The sequence below is a fragment of the Zophobas morio genome, unplaced genomic scaffold (assembly GCF_036711695.1).
Source record: "Zophobas morio isolate AGI-343-1 ecotype UQ-CSIRO unplaced genomic scaffold, CSIRO_AGI_Zmor_V1 ptg000005l, whole genome shotgun sequence".
NCBI lineage: Eukaryota > Metazoa > Arthropoda > Insecta > Coleoptera > Tenebrionidae > Zophobas > Zophobas morio.
This window is the reverse complement of record NW_026972110.1, coordinates 8,169,836-8,196,584: the sequence shown is the minus strand read 5'-3', so window position 1 is coordinate 8,196,584 and position 26,749 is coordinate 8,169,836. Positions and strand designations below refer to the sequence as shown.

The window sequence follows — 26,749 nt, the reverse complement described above, 5'->3', positions numbered from 1 at the left end:
GGTTTCCTTGTCTTGTAATATTTATTCAATGTTAATTTGCACATATATTTTTTTAACTGTGTCCACGGCCTCATCAGTATTCTGTTCTTCAGCAGCTCAGGAATATTTGCTACCATTGGAAAACTGCATTTTGGTGTGTCATTATCAGTTTTTTTCTCCGATACAACAAAATTCTGTGTCAATATCGTCAGTTTCTAAAGAAGCTTCTAAAGGGTCACCGTAAATATACACTAGTAATGAAAATTCCTCAAAAATTTCCGAGCTCTACGCCTCTGTTGAGTACTCTCGAACCACTTCTGATATCTGTAGAAAATTCCTAACAATCTTTAACGTATTCGAAGTATCCTTTTATCGTTTTGTATTTGTTTCAGGGATATACCTATCTGCTGCAATACAACCTACATACTTAAGTTCGGCCCCCTTAAGGTCACAGCTTACTGTTTAATGGGTTATCCAGACAAAATTGTTAAATAACAAAAATTTGATATATATATTATTTGGTGCAGTTTTATTTACGTTCCTGGTAGACTAAAGTTCGATAACATACTTGAATTTTGAATCATGTCATCATTGGAATGTACTTAGTACTTTGCTAGACCAAAAATGTTTTCAATTTGGACTGATTCGACCGAAATGAATAATCAAGATTTTGATTTAGGTTAAAAGGTTTATTGTCTACGTATTTACAAGGATTTGATGCAATATTAAACTTATTCTTTGATTGGGTGGTTGATTTCTCTAAGATTTCCCGCAGAATGCCGTCCAGATATTTTGGCATTTTGTTAGCTTTTTAAAGGACACATTAGCACGAACATGAATATGATTTCTGAATTAACATGGCTCATTGACAAATCTTATTGCTCTTACTGCTACACTTGTCAAGAAAACGTTAAGGACAATTTCTAAAATTCATAGGCCAGAATTCTAAGTCAAAAAGGTTACATATTTTTGATTTAATCAATAAAATAAATTATTTCATTAATTATTTTAAAACATCCTGCAGAAATCATAAAAAAAATAAAATGCACTACGAAAAAGTAAACACCCTTTGTTATTATTAATAGTAAAAAAAACCGGTAGGAATCAATATATCTTCGAAGTTAAAGTATAATTTAAATTAAATTATTTGCATGTTAGGAGTTGAACCAGTTAAAATCATACAGGTTTTGGCGACATCGTAAGGAAGGGGTTATTCACATTCTAACCACCCTTGTGATCAATAAGTTTGTTAGAATCAGCTGCTTTCAACGAACTCGACCTTTTATGTGTGATTTTGGTTAGAGAAATTTATTTATTACTATGTGAGATTTTATTTAACGTAAGTTTCACATCTTACTAATTTTATAGAATTATTAATCTTATTACTTGGAGAAAATAAGCATGGGCGGTTAATGCCTACTACTGAATTACACAGTAGGTACTGTAGAGGGGACCCCGAGTTTGATGAAATTGTAGGTATGTTTTATTTCGCCGCACATTGAATTATATTTAGAAAGGTAGACAACGCAGTGTTAGCTAGTTGGTGAAGTGGCCACTTCTTATCAAGTTAAATATGACGACAAGAGGAAGTTTGTAATAACATTAATACACAACAATAATTTATCCACAAGCTGTCGAAACTGGGAAGGTATGTAAAGGTTTTTGTTATTAATCTTATGGTTATTTTCTTTGTTTTCTCAAAGCATGTAATTTATTAAGTGGTGCCTAATTAAAATACCCTGATTTGTTTAAATACATAGTTTATTTGTATATTTAATAGTTAGCACTGTCGTTGATCAGTTGTAAGAAAATGTTGGTACATACAATTAGGATTTTATTGATCATATCCTCCGCTGTTTACAGTTATGGTTGTGTTTTTATTTTTAAAATATTTTGCAAATGCTGTTCATAAAAATGTCACTGTTAATTCTGTGATTATTTGTAGTTTTATCCGTTTAAATGTTAGTGTACAGTTGATACTAGATAATCGCACTGCCACTAGATAAATCGTTGCAATTTATAGAACAACAGCGATAATTTTCAAGTTCAAACCCCCCACGCTGGGTTCAGTCACCCTTAGTTGTAAAAATTTAAGTACGTTACATGGTGTAAACATTTTGCAAATGTTTCTTGATTTAAAATAAAAATCTTCTCCAAGTAGGTAACGAACATAGAGTGACGATTTGTTACACATAGTGTTTACTTTATTCGAAGTTATTTTTCATTGTGCTCATTTAACTATTCCATCTATTATGTTTGTCACACAATCAAAATTGCCTCAATTATGGAATAACGTAAATTAAAAAAAATATATGAATTTATTACTGAATGCCAGTGTTCACCTTGAATTGTATTACTGATTAGGTTTTTATTGCATGTTTTAAACCTGAACCACCACAAATATGCGAAAATTTAGATATTAGGATTATGCGTCCATTATGCGTAGTCTATACGACAGGAAATGAGATATTAATCCAAGAACAGTATTACGTTCGTGAACACAAAAATCATTTGTATTCATCACGATTTTGTCAGTGTTACGTGGTCAATGACAACCTTGTAATAAACAATACAAAAAAATATATATGTATAATTTCAATTTTTTTTGCCGTGTGCGTTATAGTTTTAAATCTTAAAATATGAAGCGAAGTGGCGCAAATCTGATCACTGATCAGTAAGATGCCAGATTCATTGTGCTGTATTTAAAAATAAAGATTTGTTTACTTACCTACTGTCTTAGCCTGAACTTAGAAGTCATCATCTACGCTGGAATATTCTAGCATATTATGCAACTTTTTGTTAAACATTCTGTTAACATTTAACATACTTACTTCTTGGGATTACCAGTGATCTTTTCGTTAATCGGCAAGTAAGATTTTCTAGTCTGAAAAACATCAAAGCAGGTTTTACACGGCAATACAAGATAATCATTTTAGAGAACACTGAAAATGACTCTCATAATACGGTTCTCAAAATGCGTTTATCTCATTTTAACTATTACTATTATTACATGTATCCTAATACAAAAAAGGACTTTAGTTTTGTAGAAAGGCGTCTATTTTTTGTGTTGTCTAACATGATTACATGTTGTTGGTTTCAATTCTCTACATAATATTTTAGCATAAATGTGTTGATCGTGTCTGCGTGTATTTTACATAAATGTTGCAAATCTTTTTATTATGCATGTATAGAAACATCCACTGAGTTTAGCAATTTTTCGTTTCAGTTTTAATAAAACTTTATGTCAGTGATAGGCCCAATATTATTATTTTTCAATCATTTTGACTGTACTTCGCACAGTTTTAGCACTATATTATTTACTCTTTTTAGAATGTTTTGTTCGCCAGCTTTACTGTTTTTTCAAGTACGCTGAAAGTGTACACTTGGACATAAGTAATGTAGAAAAGTTGTTAAAAAAACCCATTTAAAATCTATTCGATTTACATACAAATTTTGAGCCGACACACTGAACTATTTTGCCTAAAAAATTCAACTGTGTAATCACAGCTGTATATAGTTTGCAAACAAAGTAAATTTTGATAGGTATATATTGTATATCTACTTGTAATATCTATAAATATGATACCCATTTTTTGTTGAAGCAATGATCTACCTGGCGTTTAAAATGATGAACAGTTTAAAATAAAAAACATAACGATATCAGATAAATTTATTTTTAATTATTAAATTTTCTTAGTCGTCAACAATATTACCAGTGGGTAGACAAAGGTTCGGAAAAAAATCGCAGTAGAGTTATTTTTAAAATTGAATCTTAATATACAGAGTGTTTGTAAAAAATTCTAAAATATTACAATTTTCAAATATTCAGTTTTACGTTGATTGATACCACAAAAAAGCGCGTATCTCTGTTTATCTCTTCGTAAAATATTATACCACACAGATTATAAAAATAACCCTATTGTGAATTTTTTTGAATCAGGAAAATTGGAACAACGTGATAGCGTCGCATCGCAATTTCAAAAGTAAACTATGATTATAAAACCTATAACGAGGTTAATCAGAGTATATACCATTTACAAAGAAACTAGTTGTATGTTACATCTCAATCAAAATCAGAATACATTATGTGTAGTTGAAAACATTTGTACTGTGTGCTATTCAAAGAAGTTTTTTTTTCTCATCCTGTATATAAAGCACTTTCTGATGTCGTTCCGGTATGTACGAGTAGAGTGCGAGTTAACTGTAGTAGAATTTAATCTAATTGACGATAATAAATGATCAGTTTTTGTAGTTGAATAAATCTTTTTTTGATTTCCTTGGAAAATGTCAACTTTTTAAGTATTAATTAATAAAATTATTTTTCACGCCCAGTCTACAACAATAATGTGCGATCAACGAGAAACCAGGTCAAGCGGGTACCTGATGGTCAAATGTTTTTCTGGTCGTAACCACATTTGTACGCAGGTTGTCAAATTGAAATTTACCTAACTTGTTTGTGGTGTTTGATTAACAACATTTTGTATCAGACAGCAGACACAAATTTCGTAGTTATGCCGCAGGAATTAAGGTTTGTAGGTTGTTGAAGTTATGGTAACATCAGCATTCTGATTAGGAATAGTGGAATAATAAAAAATTCTCCATGCCATGTACAGAATAAAAATGCTCTGTTTACCATAATTCTTGTTATTAATTAAAAGTTAAAATAATGAAGTAACTACTTTTTCCTTTTATAAATTTCAATTTTATAGATTATTTGCAAATTTAACGTGCATGCAGATGTGCAAGTTAAACGTAGGTATAATATATACCTATGTTCAACAAAACAATCAGATATCGATTATCCACTTCATATCTTTTTTACTTTTAGCGTGTTATTATGGGTTTACAAAAGAATTATGATCTATCTACTACTCACTAGTTGCATACAAAATTTTTTTCGCGTTCGTAACAAAACTCAATATCCACCAACTTCAAAAACTTTTTATTTTGGAACACAGACATAAATATTAAATGTAGCCATATTTGCCGTCTTGACAATTTTTCGGGGGTGCACGCTGTCCGATTCCATTACCACAACACACCGAGAAAATTAATACAAACCACTTGTGTTGATGAATTATCATAGCAACGGCAGGCTCCTATGTTTTACCATGGCCGACTAGTATAAAGATTATGGCCTGTCCAAGAGGTACCATACGTGTTGCCATCTATTAATAATTACACTTAATAATTTAGCAAAATTTTAATTTGATTTGACATTATCAGACTTCAAAACGTGTAATGGTGGTTTGTTTCGGTATGAATGCCTTTGTGCTTTTCAAAAAGTGTTAATAATTCTTTTGTCGTTTTTGAATTATTAATAGATGGCAGCACGTATGGTACCTCTGGACAGGTCATAATCTTTATACTAGTCGGCCATGGTTTTACTTCCGTTAAAAAATGACACGCTACGACACTTTTTTTCACTCAAATGCGTGAAAAAATGACACGCTATGACACTTTTTTTCACGCTTCTAGTGCGATGAAATAAACGTATCCTTTATAAACAAAAATTAATAAAAAATGTTACACTTTTTTTAACGAACGTTAAAAAATAACTGATTATTAAATGGTATAGCATTGGGTAAAAATATGTTGATTAAACTTTCTTGGACAAATCTCATTTTCGCCTTTTCTAGCTCTTTAAGAGCAATTAAATAAGAATCTGACACAAAGTTTCCAGATAAAGTACCAACTAATAAATTTGCTATATATCTGCCACATACTCTGTTGTTTCGTCAACAACAAAATAAATAAAGTTATTTTGCTAATGTGTCTTAATTTTAGCAACAGTTATCTACAGGTGTTTTCCTGAGAGTGCTTTCGTTTGGAATATTCGAGGCAGGAATGGCCTGGACTAAATCGAACTTGAATATTTCCTCTTCATTTTTGGCTGTATTAGCAGATAAGGTTTCTCGTATCGATGTTTGAGTTACAGGTGTTGAGTTTTCTTTTTTCACAATTTCTTTTGTGAAGAGGCATTCTGCAGTGTTGGTCTATAAGATGTTTTTTTGTGCTCGAAATGTATAAAAAAACTGAAAACAAATAATTATTTATGTAAGAGACACCTATTATTGACACTGAATAACACGCAAAACATATTTTTTATTTGGTTCTCATAGACTTTAGTCTAAGGACTGAAAATCTATTTTAGAAAACTTACTGCTTTGCTGCAAGGTTTGCAAAAAGCACCATCGCCATCAAGAACCAAGTCTGAGTAGGGCCGAATCCACGATGTTAGTTTGGAAGATATTTTTTTAATTATTCGTAATATCACTGCTCTGTCGCCAAGTTCGTAGACGAATGATGAATGAATGTGGAAATCAAAAAATGAAATACTTACAAATCCATTCTAGGTTTTCCATCTCTTCCAACCCCTCGTTAAATACATTTGCAGAAATATCTATATTTACAACATCCGGTAAAGAATTCCAGGAAACCGCCTAAGTGGGGGTGTCCATAAATAAAGTCTTGGAAAAACCCGTCCTTTTTTAAAAATATATATTACAAAATAAACATAAAAAATGTACGGTATATAATTCAAAATTCTGTTTTTGGATTGGTTTTCACTTCGGATTTTTGATAGGTATCATGAAGAATTTATGCGCAAAGTGGCCTACACTGTTTTCAATGTGTTAGGGATAATCACTGCCTAATGTATTTGTATTTATTGTGTCAGTGTAATTTCGATCTGGATTATTTATTCGTCAGGTTGATGATAATGATTTTCAAATCAATTTCCATGTGGATGTACTTAATTGTTAAAAGAATGCTTCATTTCATGACTTATTAAACCTACATCAAAACTGCTAGCAGTTCAACACCAACCTTACGTCTTAATTGGTGCCCAAATCTCTATAGTAGCCGTTTATCATATTATTATCATCACATTTTATGAACGTGTGTTATAGCCATTGTAAAAATGCTATACATTTTATTAAAGATAAGTTATAAGTGAAACTAAAAGTGTATCTAATTAATTTTACTTAAGTGGTCGATGATTCTTAAGTTTATGTAGTATATGTATAAAAATTCGGTACTTTTTGTTAAAGATAATTAATACTGATAAGTGAAAGGTGTTATTAATTTTTCTTATTACACATGAGTGGCAACTCCTAAATTTATAGATATCTATGAAAATGTGTTAATAAAGGTTCGTAAGAATAAGCTGATTCATATTTTTAACACAATAACGCTTTTAAACAATTATGTAGGATAGTAGCCATTGACGTTTTCTACTGACATAAAACAATAATTGTAAATTTAAGTATGGATTGTCAAGCGTTCAGTAAGTGCTTGTTCGTAATTTGAAAAACATATTAATCTAGGAATTGTAAAATTCAAAAACTTATTTCTAATGGTGGCCTCAGCAATGTTTTGCAGGTACTTTGTGTAAACTGTACTATCGAAAAAAATGTACAGCAAAAAATCTATTGTAAATAAGAAAAAGAGTTTCATTTTAGCATTACATCAGCTAAAAACAACGGACCTTTAACTGATATTCGTTGCTGTACTTATTGTCAATTCATACTGCATCACACGATCAAATCAGGAATTTGCTTGTTTTCTGCTACGGAACCTTATTATTTTAGTGATTTTTTGATGTCAAACTCTAGAAACTTCTAACTTAAATTCCAACTCGATGTATAGAATTAAAAATGAAATTTATGACAACTTGATAGAGACATAATTATATTCATTTTTGAAATTCTCAAAAATGTGCTTACAGGTTTTTAAAATCTTTTGTAGGTTTAAATTAAATAATTTAATGTGCTGTGTTCTTCAGATAGTTTTTTAATTAATTAAAGAAACAAATACATTTAAAAATTGGAAAATTTTGGCTTCTTTTTTTATCTTTTTGCAATATTTTCATTGATAGAGACATAATTATATTCATTTTTGAAATTCTCAAAAATGTGCTTACAGGTTTTTAAAATCTTTTGTAGGTTTAAATTAAATAATTTAATGTGCTGTGTTCTTCAGATAGTTTTTTAATTAATTAAAGAAACAAATACATTTAAAAATTGGAAAATTTTGGCTTCTTTTTTTATCTTTTTGCAATATTTTCATTGATAGAGACATAATTATATTCATTTTTGAAATTCTCAAAAATGTGCTTACAGGTTTTTAAAATCTTTTGTAGGTTTAAATTAAATAATTTAATGTGCTGTGTTCTTCAGATAGTTTTTTAATTAATTAAAGAAACAAATACATTTAAAAATTGGAAAATTTTGGCTTCTTTTTTTATCTTTTTGCAATATTTTCATGTAAATGAAATAAAAAGGAGATACAGTAGTTTATGTTCAACGGCATCAATGACGTAGGTATTTCATTTGCAAATACACATTTAAGACTGACAATTCGAAATACTTTTTCGTAAAAATGAAATGTTTTCCTGTTATAAAACGGCTATCAACAGGTCAATAAAAGAATTTACCAATCGATAGTCTCCAGCATAGTGCGATTAGATAACATAATGACTTATATACTTACCTAAAAACTACTACATTTAAAATATATTGCTCGCAATAAACGGTCGGAGCGATTTGATTAATGGCTGCAAATTTTTTTAAAGGCTGGTTAAGGAAAATGGTTGAACAACCCTCGCCAAACAGGACCGACAAATCCAACGGTATTAAAATTTCTGTGGTAGATGTTTCAAAAAATGTGATTCCTCCAGAACCAGTGAAAGAGTCGGATAAGGATGCAAAGAAGACGACTACTGGTAAGTGCACTTAACTTTATCAAAGGTTTTTTTACACTCAATAAGTGTTTAAAACTATTTATTTAATTGTGATAAATTTAATTCACTTGTACTGAAATTAAAAAACTGAAGCAACATAAGAGTAAAAATTTCCGATTCTTATTGTCTTACGATAAGTGCACGGTGAACAATGTAAACTTCTCGTTTTAAAAATGTTGGAACTTTTTCAAATTAGGTCATTGTAGATAGATTTAGGTGTGTAGCACACGTGTGACACTTGAAATACATAACTATGCCATATTGAAAAAAAAAAAAAATTGCGGAACGCATCAGTGCATTACAGTAAAACAGCCAACATGCTTTGAAGCTCTTCTTGGATTAGTTTTCCATTTGTAGTGATATATTTACCTTTTAGTACGGTACTTGTAATAAAAATAACTATTACACTTTGCATTTACAACCGAAATTTGGGTAATAAAACTAATAAACGTGTGATAAACTAAGCTCAAGCTTAGTTTTATGAACATAAATCTTTAATTATAGGGACTCAACAAGAAAAATATTTTTGTTTGATTAGTGAAGGTGGTTCATAAAAAAATTAAGTGCTGTCAAAAAATTTACAGATTATAAAACTAACACAACAGGATTATTAAGACCCACCACTGACCCGGAAATGACCGGCATTCAGGCAAGACTTCTATCATTACGGGTACTAAGACCAAGTAATGATATGCATTGATTAGATTAACAGAACAACTTTCGAGATTCTAGAATTACAGCATACAAATTAGTCTGCTATTATTCTCTAATCTCACCCCATCCCCAAAAGTCCAGCGTAACTACCGACCATTTATCCGCGCATCACATGAAAAGTGACCTACACTACTCTGACCTACTGGTGCTAATCTAATCTGACTGACATGATCAGACTGTTCAAGAAACTTACGAACAATATGACATGTTCCTAACAAAACAGCTTTTTGAATTTTGACAATTATTGAATCATTCAAATGCAAAGACTTTAAATTCTCAACTAAGCTATTTGGAACTACACCTACATTAGAGATAACTAGGGGTAGAATTGAAATTTTTTTAAGATTCAACATGGATTTCATTTCTATCGATAATTGTAGATATTTTGAAATCTTGGTGTCGTATGTTTGAATAATGTTGTTTGTGTTAGGAATAGCAATGTCAATGAGAATGGCTTCGTTCGTGTGTTTTTTGATAAGTATGATGTCTGGTCTGTTAGCTGTAATGTTTAAGTCTGTAAGTATTGTGCGATCCCAGTATAATTTGTATTTGTTATTTTCAAGGAATGGAGACGGAATGTAAGTGTAATATGGTGTCGTATCTTCGATTAAGTTCATAAGTGTTGCTAATTCTTTGTGAATGATTTTGGCTGCGTTGTCGTGTCTAGCTTTGTAATCAGTTTGTGCTAGGATGCTGCAAGAAGAGATTATGTGCTGGATCGTTTCAGGTTTTGCTTTGCATAGGCGACAGCAGTCGTTTTTTATGTTCGGATCTTTGATGATGTATTTTCTATAATTCTTGGTATTGATTACTTGGTCTTGAATAGCAAACACAAATCCTTCTGTTTCGGCATACAAACTTGATTTTTTTAACCAAATCAATGACATCTTCTTATTGACATGATTTTCTTCTAAGTCTTTGTAGAATTTTCCATGCAGTTGTTTTTGTTTTAGCCCACTTATTATTTTATCTATTGTTTGGGGGGTGTGGATTTCTTCGGTGTTCGACAGATTTAAGGGTGTGTGGTTCAAATCTGCTCTTGTGATGGTGCGAAACATTTCATTTCTTTCCGCTCGTTTCAAGAAATACTTCTTCAAATCTGAGATTTGTCTCTGATATAAGTTTTCTAAGTTCTGGAAACCCCTTCCTCCATTCTGTCTTGGTAATGAGAATCTTTCAATCGACGATTTTGGGTGATGCCTTCTATACTGTGTGAAGATTTTCCTTGTTGCGATGTTTAAATTTTCAAGATCAGTTTTGGACCATTTAATGACTCCAAACGAATATGTTAGCAGTGGAACGCAGAATGTGTTTACTGCTTTCATTAAATTTTTTCCATTTAACTGTGTCTTCAATATTAATTTTAATCTCGCTACGTATTGATCTTTCAACTGTGTTTTCGTTTTGGTATATATATATATATATATTTATTATTATTATTTAGTGCGAAACCAAAATAAAAACTATTCGCCAAGAGACTAAAGCAAAATCATTAGGTTTATATTTTGATTGTGTTTTGAAATGGTCTACATATAATTCTGTTATAGTATTTAAATTAAATAGTTCTTGCTACGTGATATGAAACATAAGAGATTCTTGTGTCACTTGAGACACCAACTTTCTACTTGACATTATTATGTACTGTAATTTAGGATATGGAGTATTTTGATTTAGATGGCCGGAAGGGCTAACGCATTATTTATTGCATAAAAATGTATAGATACTAAGATGCTAAGGGCCAATGTGTCTTTTCTGTAAAGATTATCCTCAATAACTAGAAATTACATTACATTTGTTAAAAAAAAAGATATTAAAAAAAAACAAACGACATTGTTAGCATTTGGAGTATGTCACGCAAATGCATGTCTTTTTATGAAAAAGCCTCAAGCAGTAGAAACTTTCAATAGTCCTTTCACATTTTTTTATATTCTTTTTTTTTTTTAGTTGGTATTTGTATGTAAGATTTTGTCTTATATTATTTACTGACTTTTTTACTTATTTTAAAACCGACGTGATATCCTGTATAAGGATCTCGTAGTTCAGTAATGGTGTTTTATTAACCCCCGACTGAAAAAGATGAGTGCTATAATTAAAGAGCGGATTTTAGGCAAATAAGCAGGTAAAATAGGCCCGAAACTAGGCGATAAAAACGGAGGATTTAGCTCCGAAAATGGCAAAATAGACGCTTTAGGCAAGTTTTAGGAAAAATAAATTTGACGCAACGTCTGCTTTTCTTTGAGATCTACATTTACTTTATTATTTTACATAATCAGCGATCCTAATCTTCGTTAAAATTTATATAACAAATTAGATATTTTTGTAAATTTTCGACAACAAAATTTTTCCTTCCAAAATAAACTAAAATGTCATTTTATTTAAAATTACCCAATAAAATTATTATTTTTTATATCGGCAAAATGATGACAATAATATTTCAATCTATGAACCCTATCTTGCCAGAACAGGTTCTGGAGGCAATGGACAATCCGGTAAGGCTTCTCGGAAGGCGTGGATTTTTAAATGAGCTTTAAGAAATACTTTCTTTACTTGGACATTAAACACAGGCATAGCTTCGGGTTTTGTGTATTATGCATTCATATTTTTTAAGCAATTGTTTTTTCATAAAGGAAGGCTATGATTAGGGCACGTAACGCCGTTATAGATAATGTTTACTGGACAGCTTTTTTTATGAGAACCATTTTGGATCATATGGTAGAACCAAGTCAACAGAGTATGTTTTCGTAACATAATGTGTTCGAATCAAACACAGTGGCGGAGTATTGGTGATTAAAATATGATACTATAATGAATTCAGAAAAACAAGTTCTACAAGAATCTCTAAAAAATACAGATAATAATATTTTTACTTTCTGAGCTGAAACTACTGTATTAAAATGTCTCATCACAGTAATCTGGTGAAAAGAAACCGTGATAGCTACGGAGTCACGGTTCTGAGACCTAGGGAAGTTTTAATTTTTAGACCAATTTTTTAAATAGTAAGCGGATAACAATGTGTTAGCCTAGACGTTCTGTTTTGAATAATGTAGTACACTATAAGTTTTTTGACACCATTATTTTTTTAGAGACACATATGAAAAAAATGTTTAGGAACAAATAAATTTTGATAGGTATAGACTATAAAGTAACACCAAACATCAAGTTATTGATGGTTCATATCTTAATTTTATTGATATGCCTCGTGTAAATAATCCTAAAAATATTAAAAAACATCGAAACACAGTTAGATGCGAGTATATGAATGTCAAACTTTGTTAATAAACATTTATTTAATAACTTTTTGAAAAGATTTTACCAACGGTAATTTGAAGCAGTTTTTTAGGACAATCGGTACACGTTAAACTGATGGAAGTTAAATGAAATATAACCAAACATGTCATGGTTGCAGACTGCAGTTGGAATATACAGATATTACAAATTCAAGATAAACCGATAACATTGCTAATACCTATATGGAATCGTCAACAGTTTAACACGAAGATGAGAAACTTGCATTTTTGTGTATTAAGAATTGAAAAATGCCAAGCAACCATGAAGTTTGATATAAATGACTTTTTATCACATTTTAATATGAGTAATATACTGCATACTCAGTCCCTTGCTTTTTTTAAAAATGAAGAATTCGAGGATACTTGGTACAGAAAATTGTTTGAAGTATGCCATATGTTTTACAAGTACCTAATTCGTTACGATTACAAAAACATCTAGTTGATTGTGTTTGATGTATTTTGATGAATGTATGTAAATTAAAGATTTCATTCACGTCTCTGTCCATACTAGTTTGCGACATTACGATTTAAAGATACGAGTATATGCCTTAAATACATTAGGAGTTTAGGGTAAAAGAAAAAATGAAATGTTGTAAGCACAGTTATGTTAACTGAATATCACATATCACAGATAATTAATAATAATAACAAGAATAATACAGTGATGTAGTAGTATTGTTATCATCTACAATCAAATACAAAGTGTTTTATTCTGTTATCTATAATATGACTTAAAAAATCAAATACCACTTTAATTTCAGTACAAGTGTTCACAATTATACGAAATACAGGTTTTGAATGTTGTAAGATTTCATCACGATTTTTGTTAATAAACTGCTATTTCACGAACTATAGACTACATCAATAAAGTCAAAAAAAGTAAAAAGTTATAAATTACAATTTCATAACTTTACAGTAAAATGTGTGAATACGTTTTTTATTAATATAAGTTTCAAAATCTGACCAACAGGGAGTTAATGGAGTCACACAAATGGAATTATGTATTTTAAATAGCTGTTTTACATATTTTACCTACTTTAAACATCAATGAAAAACATATGATACACCTATGTGAAGATTTTTTTTAATGAATGAGTAGGTAATGAAAAATTAAAATGTTTTAGATGGTTGTTTACTAAATTATTGTATATTTACTAAAAGTGCCACTTGACATATGGCAATGTATGCGACTTGATTGCTACAACTTTAGAAAAAAAAAATTGCACCAAACGTTAATACCGTGGCTTGTTATTAACCAAAATTGGCGTCAAACCGGTACTGGATGCTTTAATATTTTTGTAATTATGGTAACGACTGAGGTTTGATTAATCTGTTGTGGTATGTTCTTAAAAGTTTTCTATATCAAACACTGGAATTTTGCCTTAAGTTTCAAGATTTCTGGATTGTTATTGATTCTGTCTGCAATAGCAATATTCTGAAGCGAGTTATTTCAAAAAGCCAAAATGAAATTAAAATATCGCGTGATAAAAAGTGATTGAATTTGCTGGCATTTTTGGTTGAAATTGGTATCATGATGTGTTTTATAATTTCCGATAGATTGTTGACATATGTAATTTGCAAAACGTATCCAAAACTTAATTTATCGCATGTCACGATTGACATGTCTGTCGCACAATTTCTTCCGTTATGCCAACATAAACGCAAGAAAAGTTTACATTTTTTGTTTAAAAAGTACTGCCAACAGACTCACTCATTTCTGATCACGCGGTACTTTAACGCACGTATGATGTTTATCGTAAGAATTTAATGGACGATTGTAGATATGCACTGCTTAAATTTTCCAATTAATGATCATTGTGACGGATATTATCAAGACTCTGGAAAATTTAAATGACAACTTTGAGAGTTTGCTTACAAGATTAGGTATTTTTCTCGAGTTATCTTGCAATAATTTTAACGCACTTTCTGAAATCAACAATAATTTAGAAGAGGTAATAGTATTAATTATAAACGTTTTTATAATAAGGACCGGTTAATTTAATGAATCACGATGGGATAATGTTGCGATCACATGAGTTGATATTAACGATTAAAGTTTTTATCGTTTTTCAAACATTATGTAATTTTGTTAGTTTAAATGTTTGTGTATTTACAGCATGGTTATTAAAACTAAATTAGTCAGAAGGTTGGAAAGTCCACATTTTTTTTAGAAAAGTTATGAAAATATTGTAACATAAGATTTTCTCTATTGTCTGGTAGTTAAGCTTTGCACTGTTCTCATTTCAAGTATATAATGAAACTAGTTGCAGATTTACGTGTTTGAGGTACAGCAGGTACCTTCTAATCAAAAAGAAGATTCTTTACATTTTCTTTTAAATTGCTACTTTCATTACAGTAAAAGTTTTCTCAGAATGAAATGACAGTCTACTTGGTTACATTTTATTTTGCGGAGTACGTAACAAAGGCAACTAAAATGCAACAACAAAAATTATTGTATAATTTTATTAAATTTTCACGTAATATTGACTTTTAACATTACTGCCCACTGCATGAGAGAAAATCCTATTCGAACCTACGATTCATCATGTAAATAAATAACAACAAAGTAGTCACCAAGTTACCTCGTGAGTACGACCGGCTCCATTTAGCGTGTTTGAATGTCTTGTGCGGTGTTATTTAAGTTTTGCATAAAATAAAAGAGATAAACTGCTCGCAGTTCTAGTGATTTCTTATCGAAGTCAGTGAAGTGGTTGATGGAGTATGTAGACATTATCGACCTAAAAATGAATGATAGCAGTATTTAGAGGCAGTAGCGGATTGCTTTCTGATATAATAGTAAGCACAGTTGGTTGTTGAACAATTTATTAACTCGTAACTGAAAGAAGAAAAACGGAACGATGGGAAAAGGCAGAGGTTAGTGGGTACATTTTTTTCTTTTTGCGCTATCAACACTTTGTTAAATTATAGTTTGATTTTTAATAATTATAAGTAAGGCATGTTTGACACTACATTAAGTTGAAAAATAAATTTGAATGTATTTAAGTTAGGACCGGTGATTCTCCCCGTAATAAACAAACCACTAAAAGTTCGTAGAACTGGTGTTATCTATCTGCGAATGTCAGGTTGGTAAACTGGTACAAACTGCCCATTAAACCATTCGGTTATTAGCAACTCCGTATTATATTTATTTTTACAATAAAATTATTCCATGGAGCTCTTGCACAAAAAAATGGATGTGTGATTAATTTATTCATTAAATAGCTTCGATTAGAAAACTGAATTTTTTGAGAGATTTAAATTAATCACGGTTTTCAAATTTTAATAATTGTAGGTACGAAAATAATTCACACGAATATGATTTCGTGAGCTCATCATTATTGCAATAGTATATGTCAAAAGTATTAAACTCTGATCGCTTATAATTTTAAATGCACTAGTAGATACATAATTTTCACTTATTATAACTTTTTACTGACATTGTAAGATCACCTCAGTAAGCTCATTTATTAATGAATGATTCAAAAACCAACTCATTGATTAAATTATCTGCAAATTCGTCGTTTCTAACATTTCGTTGCATAATTATATAATTATAATACAAGAACAACAACAACAAGATTTTCGAATTAGATTTTATATTTTATCTAATGTATAATATGTATAAATTCTGCAGGGATTCTTGTTTTACTGTTATGCTGCAATTTTTTACATTTGTGTCTCTATTAAAACAAATTTTAACTCAATATTGGCAATAATTAACTGATAAAATGATCCAGTCACACTTGCTTTTTGATACTCATCATGAGTAAACACTAAACAGGCGATAATTGAGTAAACACAACTTATGATTTTTTGCAAAAAATATGAGTTAGATGTTGTTTTGTAACGTGAACAACAACTTCCATTTGAAGAGAAGAATTTCACCAAATACCAGAATTGAACAGTTGGATCATCAGTTTTATTCCGAATGAGTGACTGCAATAAAAAATGTAATCTCAGCGTACTTTATCTGTCATCTGAAGTTCAATCTGAAGTACTATTTTTTAATACATTGTACCTGTAATCGGTACTTATGTAATAATAATTACACTAAGTAAACAAACCAAATTAATCACTTATCTCAAACCTTTTAGTGTTAAGAAGAAATTTTGTACTGCAAAACAAAAATTTCGTATTATGCCAAAATAATAAAATTCGCTTGGAAATTCTAATTTCAAAATTAGGAGAATTAGTTTTTGTAATAATCTAATCAAAAAGTTTTTTTTTTGTAATAGTTGTTTAAGGATGAAGTTCCGATTTTTGAGCTGCACCTGTTGTAAATATCAATACAAACAAAATTTTAATGAAGATATTTGCCTTATCCATTATTATATGTGTGTAAATTAATGCAATTGCTTATTGCATAATTTTGAATTTATTATATTTGCATTATGTTTTATATATGTATATGTTATATTGTTGTAAACGTCACAATGGGGTTACTTCATTAAATTTAATAATATCCTTTTTAGCAATAAAACATAAAAATTGAACAGAACATCGTTGTCGTTTACAAACATTTTTTTTGCCTTAATAATGTTCTAGTTGTAAATTAAAAAGTCATTAAGGGGCTTCTGCGTTAAATTAACACTATTATCTCTGGTGATCATTTCCGTGTGGAGTCGGGTGACATATGAAAATAAAAGCAGATGGTGCATATTGATATTTTGGCGTTAAGTCAGATCAGTTACATTAAACTGTCATGAGTAACAAGGATATTCGACAGTATGATTTTTGTACGGAATTAAAAAATTCAATTGTCTTGCGTTTTTAATTTTTTTTTTAACATCTGGAGAAGCAAATGGTAGGAAGATGATGATTTTCTAATAGTCTCATAGTCCATGTAAAATATGTCATATAACCTTATACTAATAATAATAAATAATCTCAATTTGCAAAAATATGAATCAATTAACATAACATATTTGTGCGGTGTTAAAATCAAGTATTTTGGTGAGTCTTCTCCGATTGGACTTCTGTTGCTACTCATTTTTATAGTATCAGTTTGTTTGATGCAGAATTATTGACTGTTATTTATATTACTGATAAGATTTATTCACAGTTATGAGGTGCGTGATTGGTACTTTTTGACCGTGTTCACTTAGCTTAACTAAAGTAACGGAAAATTCGATTCATTTCGTCGAAGACGACGTTATAGTTCTTATTCGAACAACCGTCTACTTTCCTTAATTTGACAGCTCCTATAAATACCATCTCTAGTCATCATTTCAAAAAAGTGTTTCTTTCACATTCTACTAAGAGCCTATGTAGTACTGAACAATATCCTCTAGTTATGACCATGCTGCAGAATTTATGGAGGAAGCCGCTGAAGAGAAAGATAATCTTTCTCTAATTTTCAGGTTCAGTGATGAAGTTGACAATGTGTATAACTTACTGTATGACTTGTATTCTCCTATGGCACGTATAAGTACCGAAATAGTAAAAAAAAAACCCGACAACTTTTATAGCGTAAAAAAATTGCAGATATGAATATTTCTGGAGTATCTAGAATATCTACCGATCGTTCCTATAGCGTTATTTAACTTTTTCTAATAACTCTTTTTTATCTGCTTCGCTGATAGCAGAACTTGTTTACAGGAACCTGGTTAAATTCTGCAATACATACAAGACACTATGATTTTATTGGATGGTTACAAAATTCTAGGACTTGATCGCTTTGGAAAAATAAGTGGGAGTGTTTTTATACAGGGTGATTCAGTCTAAATGACGAATGTAATTTGTGGTTATCGGCAACCCGAAATACATTATTCATTTATTCCTCGAGTCACACAGGAATTTCAAAAATATCATAAATCTACGAGGTATGTGGGTTTAAAAACTTTGCAATAAAGTGTCACTGTCACGCATTACATTTAAAATAAAACTTGATGGAAATAATCCTTTGAAAAGGAATTTCACGAATCCATCACGTATTTTCTTGTAAAGTGGGCCAAGAGCTATAAGGTTATATGACCATCATAAAAGTAGTTGTCCGCAAATAAAAACCCCTTTGTGTAGTTCGCACTAAGCAATAAATCGTCTTCTAAACATTTCTTCCTTTGATTTAGATATTTAGTGAAACACGCCGCTGAACGAAACGACAACAATCGATCGACCTACAGTGGACACGTTATTTACGACCCTAAAACCTTTTCTATTCTAAACATCTTAACTTCGACACAATGGGATAATTTTATGATGGCCATATAACCTTATAGCTCTTGGACTACTATACATGTAAGGTGCGTTTATTTACATTGCCATTGTTCGAAAATTTGGCCTCATCACTAAATAAATTGTTTCTGATAAAATTGAGATCATTTAGCAGCTGTTCCCGAACAAAATTACAAAATCCTAATCTTCGGGGAAGTCATTCCCCGTAATTCATGAACTAGCTGCATATGATACTGGTGGAAATTGTTAACCTTTAACATTTGACAAACAAAAGATTGACTTATGCCAATTTCTCTCGTAACTGCGCATTGCCCAATATGAGAATTTTCTAAAACAGTCTCCAAAACAAGGATCTCGTTGGCCAAAAATGTGTAGAAAAATATTGGACAGAAAATGTTAACATTGTTTTTATTTTAAATGCAGGTCCAGATTCATAGTTGCATGTTAATAATTCCATACTCTATGAAGGATGAACCAATATATTGATATAGGCTCCTTTCGCTTCCTTATTATTTCGCTTTGAAATTAATGGTCTTCGTTCTCAGAGTTGACTAATTATTCATCATTCGTTGCGAATTGGCAAAAGCTTTGATATTTAACCCTCCAGGAATATTTATATTTCTCTCTGTCTGCAGAGGGATATATACATTCGGTAATTGTAATAATGGTCTGAAACACCTCTCAGTCCTCATTTTTGTTAATTCATCCTGCATAGTTATTTTCATTGGTTGCGGTGCAACTAAAAAAATTACGGGTTTTAATTATTTTGGTCTCTATAGTTGACAAATATTTATCTTGCTTGCATTTCTCTGGCTTAATTTCTGCCATAATAAAGGACATGGAACTGGGAGTAATTGAGTAATTCAATAAAAAAAAGAACATATTTTGCATACTGTTACTGGGGCGTTAGGTCATATTAAGTTACTTTGAACGGCAAAACAAAACCTTGAATAATAACTAACAATGCTTTTTGCGCAGAACTGAAAAATTTAGTTTCGTTACTTTTGCGAATAGGACAATGAAGGTTTCCACATTCCATCTGTCGGTCTAAAATTTTTGAAGCGGTAATCTTCAAACTACATATTTATTGGTTATTGAGAAGTTTTAAGTCTGCCTTGTCTTTTATTGGGGGATATTGACTTCAAACTTAAAAACGAAAAAAGTTAGGTGTTAATGGCTTTAATGTTTAATGAGTAATGACTGTCTAAAACGTAAGACAAGAATTAATCTTTAAAACAAGCCATACTTTGTTCAAGATAATAGTATACTTTTTGTTATTATTTATTGTTTTATGCGTTTTATAGAAGTTTCTATTTTATTGTAGCATTATAAAAAGCTTTATTGTGTACAGTAATTATTGCAACTAGGTATTATTACAGGAAATAATATTTATGACCTGTTCGTTCGATAATGATATTATTGTTTTTAACCACATTTGTGAAAACTATTTAGCTGAACTTTGTAGCTTAAAAATGTTTAATAACTGAATAGTTGTAACTCTAAGTTATCACTCGAACTTCTTTCAAAGACACCTAACATAAGAAATAAAATATGATTGCTATGAGAATGAATGCAGTCCGGTAGAATTCATTTATACTGAAATTATGACGTCTGTAGTGTAATTACGAACATGTTCGTGTTTGTATAGTTTGTCTAGTTTTAATTCGGTTTTATGATAGTATACTCCATTGTGTAAAAGTTTACTTCCTTAATAATAGATTCCCATCACTGGCAGTAGTAATCTATTGTTAAGGAAATTTTTACACACCATAATACCGAATTAGAACTAGGGAAACTATACACACTGTTCTACTCCTACTGCAAAGTGCAATCTTTTTTTAATTAACAAAGGTAAAACATAGATGCGATTTCCTTTTCTCATTGTTATTCCTTTATAATTGGTTATTAAAAAAGTATAATATTGTGAGTATGTTACCATTTAGCTCTGTTTGCAAATGCCTGCAGTATTTTTCATGTTGAAATGAACTCCTATTAAAAGAGTCATTCTGTGAAAGAAATACTGCTTTGACTCACTTGACTGTACATTAAAATTAAAATAATCCAAGTTTAAATAATTATATCGAGAGAACAATAAAATCAAAGCAGTCATGGATTTTTCAAGATCTGCAAGTTTGAGTTGAAAATGCAACGATCAAAGACAAACTTTCAAAAATCCGTAGCTATCTTTAATAGTATTTTTTTGTTCTGTCGGTATTAAATGATCATAAAATATGGGTTAGAACACCATGGTAACAGCTACGATTTTTTATTACGAATGGATAACAATGTCACGTAAACTGTAAAAATCTATGGTGAAGGAATGACTTATAGTAACTAAAACCAATTCCTGCCACATTTAACATTATTAATTTTTAAATGTGTTTAAAAATGAAAAATTTATTTCTAGGAAACACTCCCCAGCCCTACTTTACTATGTTTGTGGCAGAAGTTATTGGCACTGGATTGCTAATGTTTCTAGGATGTATGGGATGCATCAATACGTATGATGAAGCTGCAATAAGTCATCACTTTGGAGGAATAACTTTTGGTCTTACCGTTATGTTGATCATACAGGTATAGTTAATATTACGTTTGCAGCAATCAACGATGAATTGTTACTTAATGTTACAATTACTATGATACAGTTTGTGCGTTTTATTGTTTACATGTCTTTCTATTTCATTCAATTTCTGTATTATTAATTCTTTCTTATCTATAATTATTGAATTAAGGTGCAACTAATGTTTTAATGATATTGCTTATTGTTATCATTAATGTTATTTTATTCAATTTTTCAGACATTTGGACACATATCTGGTGCTCACTTAAATCCAGCAGTTACAATAGCAACAGTATTATGTGGAATTCTTAAACCATTAATGGCTGTGATATACGTGTTAGGTCAATTTGCTGGAGCAACCTTAGGCTACGGTTTACTTAAAATTTTGGTACCAGAAAAGTACGCTCCGGATGGTTTTTGTATTACTTCTTTAAATGAAAACGTAACTGTGATACAGGTAAAACTTGTTTAAAATTATAAAATATCTTTTCTAATAGTTTGTGCAACACAGGGTTTGGCTATTGAAGTTGTGATAACTACTGTCCTCGTGCTGATATGTTGTGCTGTTTGGGATAAACGCAACGAAGCAAAGGCTGATTCTGTGCCTTTAAGGTTTGGTTTTGCAATTGCTGCAATTTCTATGTCTGCTGTAAGTATAAAAAATGGCAATCTATTTTTAATGATCAAATTAGATTTACGTATTTAATTACTCTTGTGATTTATCTAATTTAAGGCCTGATAGGGATACAGTTTATCTGGGGTTAACTGTTTTTACGTAGTTGTTATTATTTATGTAAAACATCGACGAAATATTTACAGTTATCAGCTGCGCGATAACAGGCTCATTTATTAGAGATGTTAATACAGTAGGCAAATAATGTAAAAATTTGCTAATTAATAGCTATTATTTGCTCTTTGGTTTGAAAATTGATAATTATGCTCATGCATAATTTATAATGTTTCTGTTAAGTCATGTCTTACCAGCAATAATGATTATATTTTCTTATACATGATATATTTTTTAAATTTTTAATGATGGTCCAGATGCTAAATTTATATGACACATGTTTATGTTTTGGTTCAGATTATTTTCAACAAGCTACTGATATCTCGATATAAACTGAGATTAAAGTATTAGCAAACGATAATACCCACGTGCTGTCACTTTTGTAACTTTTCTCTTCAAGTGTAAAATATTTTATAAAACCTCCCAACTTATGTGGACTTAGCTCTAGAAGTTTGATTTCATAATCACTTGAGAGGCAATGCTGACTAAAAAATATGAAATAAACTGTGGCTACTGCCGTCTTAAAATAAAAAAAAAAAATCGAAGTGATTAAAACTGCTTATTCAGATCTATTTTTTATATACTGAGCTTCGCTAGTTCGTTTTTTTTTTAAGTTCATTAATTCGGTCAAAAAAATTGGGTCTTTTAGCACGGATGTTTGGAGGAGCACTGGTTCTTGCACCTCGCTGAAAAGTGTTTTGATATTAATTTGAAAATATCGTATATATATTTTTTGGAATGAAATTTTATGATTTTGGCTCAAAAGTTTTCAAATACTTTGTATTTTATTTAAAATGTTTAAATCAAAGAATTTTGTCTTAGTTATAGTTTCTATCGTTAATTTAATTGTGAAAATATTATTGTGTTTTGACCGAATAGTAAAAGTAAAACAAAATGGTTGTGACTTTCATTTGCGTCAGTTATGTCAAGGAAACTCCTATCAGTGTGTAATTTTAAAAGTATGTGCCATTTTTATAAATAAATTTGCATAAATATATAGAGATAATCACTTTGTGCAAATTTTAACGTAACAAAACAATTTAATCATGTGGCATACATTTTGCTGAATTTTTGTACTCTTTAGTATTAAATATTTTTTTCTTTTTACTTGTTTTTCTTCTTCTTCTTTATCAAACTTATATCTAAAAGAGTAGCTGAAATATTCTGAAAAAGCTACAACGATCTAAATATGTATATTACACGCTTTGATGGCATGCGTCACTAAAAACTGTAACGGACAAGATTTAAGACATCCCATTGAACGATTTAGGAAAATCTTTTCTATCCACTACCAATTAGTATTTTGTATCTTAAGTCCGGAGGTTTTCTCTTGCTCCGTATTTGAATTATTTTGATGATCAGTTGTTTATGAAACTTAAAAAAACGTAATTTTTAGGGACCACTAACAGGTGCTAGTATGAACACCGCAAGGTCGTTCGCTCCTTTGGTTTTCGGTGGAAGTTGGCAGGATCATTGGGTAAAACATGTTTTCAATATTGAAGAAATATATTAATAACATTCTTTTACAGATATATTGGGTAGGCCCTAATTTGGCTGCTTTTGTTGGCTGTAGTATCTACAGATTCTTATTCAAAGATCCGAAAGAGAATGAATCTAAAAGGGAAAGTATCTATTTAAACGATGTAGCTCACTCCGCTGAGAAAGTTTGATTATAATGATATGATTTCCCGGATCCTCCCGTTTTTATACTTTACTCATGTTTGTAAATATAAAGAGATTATTTTTTTTATAATCTGGAAACTCATTAAGGTTAAGTACTTGCGTTATTTATACTCCTTGTTATTATATTTAAGCTTTATAAGTAGTCTAATTTGAAATATTACATCTTACAATTTATTTGTATGAAGTACACTTACATATATTTAAATTATTAATATATGTTTTTTAAGAATAAAGAATGAAGTAAGTTTATTGAGTAGTTGTATTTACGTATAGCTATAATGTGTTTTTCTGATAGGTATTGTATATCTGCGTACGAAAAATCATAGTGATTCAGTACATAAGTATATAAAGCAAATCTAAAAGTGTGTATTTTCTGATTTTCTTGTTCTAAGTTACTAAGATAATTGGTTTTCCAAGAATGATTACGGTACAGTTTACCTACGCGCTTTTATTGTTTTAGATATATCTTAGAGATAAACAATTATCACAAAAATCTACAAATTTTTATGTAGTGGCATTTAATAAAAGTTTCAAGTGATGATGATGGAAAATGTCAAAAGTCATATTTAATCAACTCGTTCTATTAAATCAGATTATTATAAGTGTTCGTGTCTAAAAAATGTTTCAACACAAATAAAAAAATGTAAAACTTTCTCATACACATACATTATAGTAATAATTTTTAACAGCTAAGGGATGCTCATCTAATGAATAATAATCTTTTAAAACCAGCACTTATTTTTACTTGGTCTGATGCAACAGATAGAGTATTATAAAGTACCGACTGACTATTAATGATTGTGATTTTTTTTGCAAGGTTGGTAACCTATTTAAAATTTTGTGGTCACACACCCAACTGTCAAAGTGACATTTGTGACAATTACCATTGTCTCAACCACTCAACAAGTTTGTTAGGGGTGCTCTTGTTCAAATTGACAACTGTGAGCTAACGAACTAGCAATAATAATTAAGAATTGCCAACACAAAAAATTAATTTAATTAATAATAGTCACCCTTCGTTTTCGTTACTCTGATTTTTTTGGACAAAATAATTTTTTTATCCAGTGATGCCACTCGTTACAATTTGAGTTGTAATGTGTTGTCGCCAGTTAATATAACTCAGACAAGTAAAACATACTATGCAACGTTCAACGTAGCATCAAGATATTTAGTGAAATAAACTGCTGTTTTCCATCATCCTTATATTTAAATCCTGCAATAACAAGAATAGCGCGTTCCTGTAATTTAAAAATTTTATGACGTGCATTGGAATGGCTCCAGACGAGATACTTATTATGTGATTATAAAAGTGAAAACTTTTAGTATTTTTTTAGCCACTTCATTATATAAGTTTTTTTAGTCAAAATGTGGAGTCAGTAGGAAATTCCAGGTTTGACAACCAACGTCCAGTATCTCATTTCTAAGTGTAAATACATATCATATCGGCCGCCGTATTAGGATTTTTTTTGCGTTATCTTATCATGTTTTAAATCTCTGTCCGTTGTCAGAATAGTTGTGGTATTTGCATTTACTGCTCAAGCGATTAAGAAAATCGTTATAGCAAGAAAAGCAGTGGACCGAGCACTGAGCCTGAGATGCACCGTAACTACAGTGATTTTTTTGAAACTGGACTTAAGAATTTCGCAACTTATGTATGTAATGATTATTACTTCAAAAAAATGATAATAGTCTACTTATATTAAAGCTGAAGACTTTGTTAACATCAAGAAAGGAAGTAATATCCATTTTTATTTTTCTTCCATGTGCAATGTACATCAATTAAATTTATCAAATGCGTTTGTTGTTGACATAAACCACATAGAGAAGATAAAAGGAATATATATATTTTCTGAATGAAGTTGACCCAATAATTTTCTAAAATTTTGAAGTATAACAGATTGATAGTAAGTAAGAGGATTTAAACAGATATGAATATACTTACTTTATTAATGGAAGTACTAGCATATTTTTATCTAATTTTATTAAGATTATATGACATTCTTGTACAGAATTTAAACGTAGTCAAAATTCAAATACTTACGGTGACAAGTTTCAAAATATCAAATCAGTCTATGGTTTATATAGTAGTAACTTTACATGTACGTAAGCTTAAATAATTTGAAGTCATAATACGACAGGATTCGTATTTTCGTAAGAAGTTTTTAATCCTGTACACATAAATCTCATAAAAAATGGTGGTCTTCAGTTACTGTAAATATATTGTTAATATCTCATTTAAATCTCACTTTTTTTTCTTTTATATTTATACTAAAAATAGAGTAAGAAGCAAGGAGTTGTCCACTGCCAGAATTTTGTACAATACAATTTCAGTTTTGTATATTTCACAAACAACGAAAGAATTAGTGATACCCTAACACGATTACTCCAATTTAAATTGAATTCTATAAAAACTTCAACTTCTAGGTTGTTATTTTATGACAAAGCAGAGAAATCATTAAATTTATTATGTGCGAAGTGGAACGCACATTTTTTCCTACTATTGAAAAAGATGTTGTATAATATACGACTTATGTAATAGATTTAAATAAACAGCTATGTTTTTTAAGTGTTAAAGCAAAACAGTTTCCAGTGTCCTAGACAAAACTCTACAGAACACGGATAGAGATATTGAAATTGTGTAAAATCCATTGTTTTCTGAAAAATAAAAAACAGAGTAACTTGTAAATAATAAAATACAGGGTGTTCTGTTCGAAAAAAACTGAAAATTGAAATTGAAAATACATGGCAACATCAACAACAAAGTTGTGTGTTATGTCTCAAAAACAGAACACGCTGAATAGTTGAAAATACTTTCAATGTAT

The 26,749-nt window shown here is 30.2% G+C and overlaps 1 protein-coding gene across 5 annotated transcripts; it reads left to right on the top strand.

The window, feature by feature from the left end:
* The first annotated feature begins 1,233 nt into the window (after nt 1–1,233).
* LOC135122580 (aquaporin-like) lies at nt 1,234–24,131 on the top strand. 5 transcript variants are annotated; one of them, XM_064046849.1, is made up of 8 exons: nt 1,234–1,451; nt 1,501–1,627; nt 8,555–8,704; nt 21,305–21,471; nt 21,696–21,914; nt 21,969–22,106; nt 23,641–23,721; nt 23,774–24,130. In XM_064046849.1, exons 3-8 carry the CDS (start codon nt 8,569–8,571, stop codon nt 23,912–23,914), a joined length of 882 nt encoding a protein of 293 aa, XP_063902919.1. In that variant the 5' UTR covers nt 1,234–1,451; nt 1,501–1,627; nt 8,555–8,568; the 3' UTR covers nt 23,915–24,130. The 5 variants fall into 5 exon arrangements, with proteins under 5 accessions (XP_063902919.1, XP_063902920.1, XP_063902923.1 ...); XM_064046850.1 differs by having other exon boundaries at nt 1,234–1,455; XM_064046853.1 differs by lacking the exon at nt 1,234–1,451 and having other exon boundaries at nt 1,517–1,627; nt 23,774–24,131.
* The last annotated feature ends 2,618 nt before the right edge of the window (nt 24,132–26,749 follow it).

Excerpts from the sequence above, each read along its gene's own strand:
- LOC135122580 (XM_064046853.1), top strand. The coding sequence starts at position 8,569 with ATGGTTGAACAACCCTCGCCAAACAGGACCGACAAATCCAACGGTATT. Across the intron at positions 8,705-21,304 it reads TGCAAAGAAGACGACTACTG|GAAACACTCCCCAGCCCTAC; the intron begins GTAAGTGCACTT and ends ATTTATTTCTAG. Across the intron at positions 23,722-23,773 it reads GAAGTTGGCAGGATCATTGG|ATATATTGGGTAGGCCCTAA; the intron begins GTAAAACATGTT and ends ATTCTTTTACAG.